This window comes from Acyrthosiphon pisum, chromosome X, assembly GCF_005508785.2.
Source record: "Acyrthosiphon pisum isolate AL4f chromosome X, pea_aphid_22Mar2018_4r6ur, whole genome shotgun sequence".
Classification (NCBI taxonomy): domain Eukaryota; kingdom Metazoa; phylum Arthropoda; class Insecta; order Hemiptera; family Aphididae; genus Acyrthosiphon; species Acyrthosiphon pisum.
The window spans coordinates 6,103,775-6,111,966 of NC_042493.1; the positions used below are offsets into that span (position 1 = coordinate 6,103,775).

The 8,192-nt window shown below is 29.2% G+C and overlaps 1 protein-coding gene across 1 annotated transcript in view; it reads right to left on the minus strand.

The window, feature by feature from the left end:
* Positions 1-7,175: 7,175 nt before the first annotated feature.
* LOC100575638 (TATA box-binding protein-like protein 1) overlaps positions 7,176-8,192 on the minus strand; it is a 16,667-nt gene continuing 15,650 nt past the window's right edge. Inside the window, exons 4-5 of the mRNA XM_003246661.4 lie at positions 7,668-7,762; positions 7,176-7,583 (exon numbers count right to left, since the gene is read on the minus strand). Of these exons, the coding sequence (XP_003246709.1) occupies positions 7,330-7,583; positions 7,668-7,762 (349 nt within the window). The 3' untranslated portion in view covers positions 7,176-7,329. The remainder of the gene's footprint in view (positions 7,584-7,667; positions 7,763-8,192) is intronic.

Consider the following 8,192-nt stretch of genomic DNA (forward strand, 5'->3'; position numbering starts at 1 on the left):
CCCCCCCCCCCGAAATATTAAGACTAATTTAAAAATTATTTTAATGGTCTATGATAGTCGCTCAAAAAGTCTTAAATTGTATTTAAAATGTTTAAAAATGTACTACCTATACAGTGGCGTGCTCAGGAATTTTAAATGGGGGGACATCATTTTTTTTTTTTAAACAAACAAAAGAAAGCGGATAAGTGGAAGTCACTCTGCTGTACAGTAGGCTACAATTGGATGAATAGTTAATTTAAATTCAATGATATATATCATGTGTGCAAAAAACGGTTCTGAGCAGAGACGGTTTGGCAGCCTAGGATACTGTATATTATATTTATATTGTTGTTATTACTATGTAATATTGGTACATTTTTAACTACTAAATCATTTTAGAAGCTCATGTTATTACAATGGTTTTTATTTATTTTTTTATCCTGGATTCAAATTATCATATATCATTGCATTCAAGTTTAATACAATCCATTATACATTGACCCACTTGTAACCTACTTTACAGCAGAGTGACATCCACTTACCCGCATTTTAAATTTTAAGTTTGATAAATTTTGTCGAAATTAAAACTTTAAATATTTATAAAACAAATTGTGCATATGCATTTTTAATATTTTTTAACTGCTATTTTGAAAAGGTGGGTAAGTGGATTTCGCTCTGCTGTACAGTAGGTTACAAGTGGGTCACTGTATAATGGATGGTATTAAATTTGAATTCAATGATATAATATCATTGTATAAGAAAAACGATTCTGAGCGGAGACGGTATGTCAGTCTAGGTATAAGACATATTATATTATAGGTATAGTCTATAGTAAGTATTTAAAAAAAATTGACCTATAATAGGTACCTATAATAAATTCCAAATTAATCATATCACAATATCCATCAGGTAACGCGTTATACATCAACAACAAACCGTGGTGATATCATAGAAATATAATAGTATACTTTAGAAGTTTTAAGTACCCACAAATAATATTATACAATCACAACAAAATAACTAAAATAGTTATTCCAGGTTTTTTAATATGTAATTTCGTCCAAATTCGAACTTAAAATGACTATAAAAATAAACTGTGCTTATGTATTTCTTAGAATTTTTGGTAACAGAATTAAATATTTACATGGAATCTTGTTTTATATTTTCAATCCTTAGATATAAAAGTTGAACATTTTTTTTTTTACACTTTTTGGCCCAACAGATAAAACTTTATTGATATTTATAGAAAAAAAAAATTAAAAAAATTGAAAACTTACAATGTCCGTCAACAGCTCAAAAAGAGTCAAATTATTTTCAAAATTTTATCGTATATAGAAAATGCTAATATAAACATTCAGTGAAATTTTCAAGTTTCTACAGTCTCTTGTTTTTTAATTACAACAAAATAAGAAAATCGTTACGTAAGAAATCGAGTGAATATCGAATGTTGTAAAAATATGAATTTGAAACGCTCATAAAAATTTAATTTGAGTTTCTTTTAGACATTTTTTTTTTGATAAAAGTAGATTATTTTATAAGCAATCTTGTATTACATTTTAAAATCTTAGTTCTAAAAAGAAAAATTTTTACGAATTATTAACTCAAAATAATTTGCTAATTTTCGTGATTTTTACATATTGTGTCAATTTTTGAACTTTAAATGCTAATAAAAAAAATTGTGACTATATTTTTAATATTTTTTAAATCTCATTGTAACATATAGTAGGAGCCTTGTATTAAATTTTAAAAAAAAAAGCACTTCTACTGTCCTAAAAGTTGATGACAGACATAAAAAAAAAAAACACACATCATTGTAAAATCAATACATTCATCGTTTCACTCAGAATCTAAAACAGAAATGTTTTGTGTTTTTGTACTGGATTATTTTTATTTTATATTGACATAGTAATATTTACGTATAAACGAAAAATTTCAAAATGTTTTTAACTTGATGGATTTTTTAAAATCAACTGAGAAAAGTTATGTTATTTCAACTGTAAATTAAACTAGTTAAGTTCATAAGTTGATTAGAAAATAAACTAACTAGTTAAGTTAAAAAGTTAAAAAAAATTAACTTTTTAACTTAACTTTAACTTTTTAACTAGTCAATTCCCACCTTTTGTTATTGATAACTATTGAGAAAATCGATAAAAGTACTTAAAGTACTCTCTAAAGTACCATATTGATCCAATTTTCTAAAAGATAAGATACCATAATATGTTGAAATCGAAGCACTCCTTCTGGTAGAAATTTTGTATACAGGATAAAAAAAAATAAATAAATAAACACCATTGTAAAACCACTAGCTTCCTCGCTCAGCTCCGCTCCGAATCTAAAAATTAACGCGTTATGAATATGTACAAATAGTTGCATTTAATTATAATAAATATTAAAGATTAGAACTTTTTAAAATTAGAATAAAGAATTCGGATTCGAATTCGTAGTATTGACTATGTGCAATGTGTTTGTGTATTATTGATATTATTATGTTTAAGAACTATGAATACTATAACTATAAAATTGTATAATTAATTATTATTCATATTATTTTTATTACTATAAAATATGTGTAAGTACTATTAACTATTATTACTAATAGCCTATCATTTAAAAAACTATCAAATAAGTACATATTATCAATCATAATTACTAATATCAATTCGTTACATTGACTATGATTTAAAAAAATTTGAATTATAACTACAACAATGTAAAATTAAAATTGATTATTATTATGCTGTAAGATTCGTCATTCGTGTCTTCAGAATCTATGAATTAAACTGAATCGACCGCCCTCACCAACCAGTGGGGTGGATACGCGCTTGTCCTAGTATCGATTTTGTGTTTTCTATAATCCTGAAGGGGTCCTCAACCCTCGTTTCGACGAACTAGGGTAGCAACTTCCTGCGTGCGTCCAACGTATAATATAACGGATAGTGGGACGCGGTCTCCGGTTGTTATGTGTGGCCACCGAGTCGATCGCGCGCGAAAAACTGTCATTAATTACGGCGGAAATGTGGCTGGTGGCCGACTGTGCGCCGCCTACACAAAAATATGTCTTCGACTGACCTACCTGACTGGTAGCCATCGCGTGTGTACGATTGGTTGAGTGTACAGGTGACTGATGGTTGGAAAACCGCGAGATCGCTTAGTTTTGTGGCTGCAGCTGTGCGATATAGCCGTCCGCGATTCCGTGAAGAAACCTCGTCATGCCCACCCATTGACGTGCGCAGAGTTCCCGTTGAGGTGCAGACCATATAATACAGTGGATTTGAGTGAACATTTTGGGCGAATACGCGAGCTTTTGCGCGATTTTTACGAGAGAAAAACAAATTCTACGATTACGTAAATGATGATCAGCTGGTGACGGCGTGTTCAAATTAATAATAATTATAGCGAGACTATAAATAGGTCACGGCTCGGCGGCGGCGACGGTAACTGGCGTCAAGGTTGTGGCCTACGCGCTGCGTTATTATCGGTAGTATAATTATATTGTCTCGTGAGTAGTCGTGACGAAAGGTGACGGTCGGCGGGGTGGCGGTAAGTTAAGTAATTACTTTGCACTGCCGTTTCACAGTTATTCTCGATCGCGCAGATTTCCCCTTGCGTACTTAAATACTTATTAAGGCGTAATCCTGACTTGGAAATCCTAACTAACCGGAAGACATGCCCCTGGTTAAATATCTTAATACTGATGTAATATTGTAAGCAAATAATCCGAGGTATGTGTCAGCGTAAAAACTCTTACCTTTTCGCCGACTCAATACAATTCCTATAAAGGGAGCCAATTTGACACGGCTATGGCGGTGCTGTTCGTCGCTGTAGTCCTGTCGCAAGGTGTAGTGTGATAGAGTGTCAGGTGACACGCAGTGATATAATTTAGCAGCATTATATTATGACAGTGATATAATTTAATATCGAAATCACTTTATTAAATGGAAATATCGTTACGTAAAGAGACGACGAAGTTGTCGGTACAACGGTGTGTGTACGAGAGCGAAGCGCGACTAGCCTTCTCGTCTCGCCTTGCGGCTTGGTGGTAGGTTGACTGAGTTGCGTCGTTGGTGCCATGTGGTGGTGGTTGGTAAAGAGTAGACCAGGGATGGCGAACCTATGTCACGCGTGTGACACGCCAATTTAAAATATAATTCATAATTTTTACTTCACTTTCCAAAAAAATTATTGATAATTTGAAACTATCTTTAACTTATTATTGGAATATATCGTAAGATATTGTAATCTGTAGCTCGTAAACGATTATAAATTAGTTTATCGCGTTTACGTACAAACGTAGGTACAACAGAACAGTCGACAGTCGCCCAACAGATAGTTTTGGATGCCTTACACGAAGACTAAAAAAAAAGTCTGCAAAGTTTCTGACACGCGAGGCAAATAAAATCAAACCAAACATTTTGATTTGACACCCAGTTATCAAAAGGTTCGCCATCCCGGAGATTGGGGGGGGGGGGGCTTAGCCCCCCAAAATTATCAAACATTTTTCATAGTATAAAATATTAAAATAGGTACCTACTTATTTTACAACGATTGACAAAATCTTGGAACTTAACAAAATATTTTTTTATCCCGACATGTCAAATGTCAATGTAATAATTATTATACCTAATCGTCATCGGAGCACACCGGCTGACCGTCGCAACGGATTGTTATCACATTATTGCAAAGACAAAAATAAAAATTTTCCGATAATCAGACTTTGATAAACATTATTAATGTGCCAAATGCCGATTAGCGATTGCCGTTTCGACCGTTTCGTCTTTCGTGTTGCGTTGTTCTGTTGTTTGTTTACTGTAGTTGTAAATCGTAATTTCGGTCGAATATAATATTATAATGTAAATGTTACCTACACGTGTCACGATGTACTTTTCGTTGTTGTTATATTTGTATTTTGTAAAACTGTGTATTACTGTAACCTGTAGTACTTCAGTAATTTAATTTGTGTTTTATTTATTTATTAAAATGTTGAATTTTTTTATAATTATTTAATATTAAAAAAACCCTAAAGAAACTGTAAAATCTAAAAACGTGTTGCCGATAGAAATTCTTAAAAAAAACTACAGAATACTCTGACTTGTCATCGAATATTGATTTGATTCTATATCGACTAAAATTTGAAAAAAGTCAATTTTTTATTGATCATTATCAAGTAAATCTTCAGTTTTTAGTTTTATGATAAAAGTCATTAGTACATTTTAACTGTTTTCAGGGATTATTGGATTTATCGAAATTCAATATTCAGTCAGAGATGACAGTAGCAAAAAACAGCATCTTGCAATCAGGAAATGAAATAAATTATGAAACAATAAAACAAAATATTTCTAAAAGTGTGTTTCCCGACTTGTACAAACTACTACAGGTAGCCATAACAATACCTACCATTCAGCTCGGCTACATGTGAACGTTTTTGAAAAGTTTTTGAATCACAACAAAATATAACAACATCAATTTAGTTATAAACTATATTTTTTTTTTACTTTTAACCCTCATAGTACCAACTAAATTCAACTTTCTACTAGAAGTTGACGGATTAAACATTTTTACTACTCAAAAAGGTGATGGCACACAAAAAAAAAAATAAACACATAGGTATTGTAAAACCAATATATTCATAATTTCCCATAAAATCTAAAATATAAACGTTAATGTTTAGATGTATTATTTAAAAAAAATTGAAGTCATAAAACAAATATATAATAAAAATATATACTATATGCATGATATAAATAATAATGATGTTATAGGTATGGTAATTCAAATGGCATCCTAATCATGTTTGTGCTGAGGCCTACTTGACGTAGTTTCGGCACTGGGTTTAGTTTTAGTACCACCTACTTAATCCATAGATTAAAAAATGATTAAATTATGAAGATAATAATTTTAAAATTAAAAGCTTAATTATTATAGTATCATAAAATACAAATTAACAAATAACAATTCATACTTAAATCTAATGCTGTACCTATACTTAGTACCTACTACTTGTTACTTACTAAATACTAGTTACCTACTAGAAAATTACAAATGTATCATGATACTATAATAGTATGTAGATACAACGAATTATATACAATATTATATTATAAAATAATTGCACAACATAAAGCTTTAAGAATAAATGTAATAAGCTAAAGTAAAAATAAGTATTAAACAAAGGCAAACATTAAAAGGCTCATCAACTTTAATATATTTTGTAAATATTTATAAATATTATAAAAAAATAAATTAAATAAAACTTTTGTATTAATATTTTAATTTGATTGTCAGTAAATAAGTTATCTAACTAAAACGATTAATGAATCAATTACCTATCTGTGAAAAAATAACAACCTATGATGCACAATTTCGGAGCTCAAATTTACACATTTACCTAGATTATAATATATTACCTATATTAAAGTTGAATCATACACTTTTATGTAGTTTTTTACTTATTAAGTATGATTATTATTTCTTAAATTAAAAATTAAATCGAATTAAACATAAACTAGGAGCATAAAAATACAATAAAAACGTACACAACAATAGTAATTATTGAATTGGACGAGCCTTACTTCATGACTTAGTACATGTGATACGTTAAAACGATTATAAATTAGAAACTATACGGATTCTCACTTTTTAACTAATAATTTGAATTATTTTATTCACTATTGTGGCCAATAGGTACATACTAAAAATCCTAGAATCCTCGGATTTAATACTGTTTTAAGCATATATTATTGATAATAATACGAGTAGAATAGATAAGATATCAACTACATGTAGAGTCGCTGTCATTTTTTGGGAGAGAGGCATGTATATTTTTCACCTTTTTTTGAAAAAAAGACAAACAATGTTCAAGCTTTTTGATATTATGAAAATAATGGGCTCGTCATATTCTCAAAAGCTTATCACAAAACTCTCTTGAGATTAGCATTGATTTTCTACCCATTCTTTTATTATAATATATGAATTTAACGCCATCAATAACGTACTAATTGTATCAACATCATGTTATTAAATTCTAAAAACAATAAATTCTGAAAGACAAAGCTATAAAACCAATTAATCATTTTTATAAAGAAATAATCGTTTAACTTAAAAACTTTTTCATCAATTTAATAATAATATTAAGTTATATATAGCTCAAAAAAATATATAAATTTAATCATACAATTTAAAATCTAACTTCTATGGCTATATAGTGGAATATTTTTTCAAAGAAAAAAATCAAACAATAAATATAATATTTGTTTATATATTTAAAATTGAATTCAATTGAGAAACAAAACCTATGATCAAAATTTAACATAGGCACATTATGACCGCAGAAGAAAAATTGTTTACGTAGTATCATTTATATCCTTTATTATCTAATATAGGTGCCAAAGTGTTCAATTTCCAACGTTCAATCACTAATTCTTCGACGGGACGATTTATGGGAAAATGATCAGTGGATTCCAATATTCCGGCATTTTGTTCCTGGGATTTTGTTCCTCCAATTACTCTTACAAGACATTTATCGTCCAATAAGTTGGTTAACTTAAATGGTAAAACTAAAGGATATATGTGTTCAATGGCAAGTTGAACTATTGCTTCACTCGAAGCTGTGAACAAAATAAAATTCAACGAATAAATGTTAAGATATACTTAAAACTTTATTTTACTAATTTCTTTGATAATTTCTTTACCATTTACAGTAATGCTCCCAGTAGAATATATTTTTAATGTAGCTTTAAATTCTTTAATTCTGTACGTCACGCCGGGATTCAACTCAGGTTCATACCTTTTAATAAAATAATATTGTTTAAAAAAAAATTCATAGAAGTTTTTATCAAAGAAATAGTAACCACTTATTGGGTCAAAAACCTACTGTTATTTTTTTAATACGTTATCTTTTCTTTTTTTCTAGAAAAATTACTATTTTTTTCAGTTGAAATAAATATAAAATGCGCACATAAAAAATAAAATTATGTGAATAAAAAAAGTTTGATAGTTATATTTCATATTTAAATGTGTAAGTGATAATTAAGGATTGGATTTATAGTGCTATATGCATTATGTACATCACATATTACATGCCAACATTTTCATGAATATTCTGATCAGCTTATTCTATATGCATGTGATTTTACTTTTATCACTTTTATCTATTGATAAGTCATATCATTTTTAATTATTGTTAGACATTTTAACACAGTGGAATAGCCAGGGGG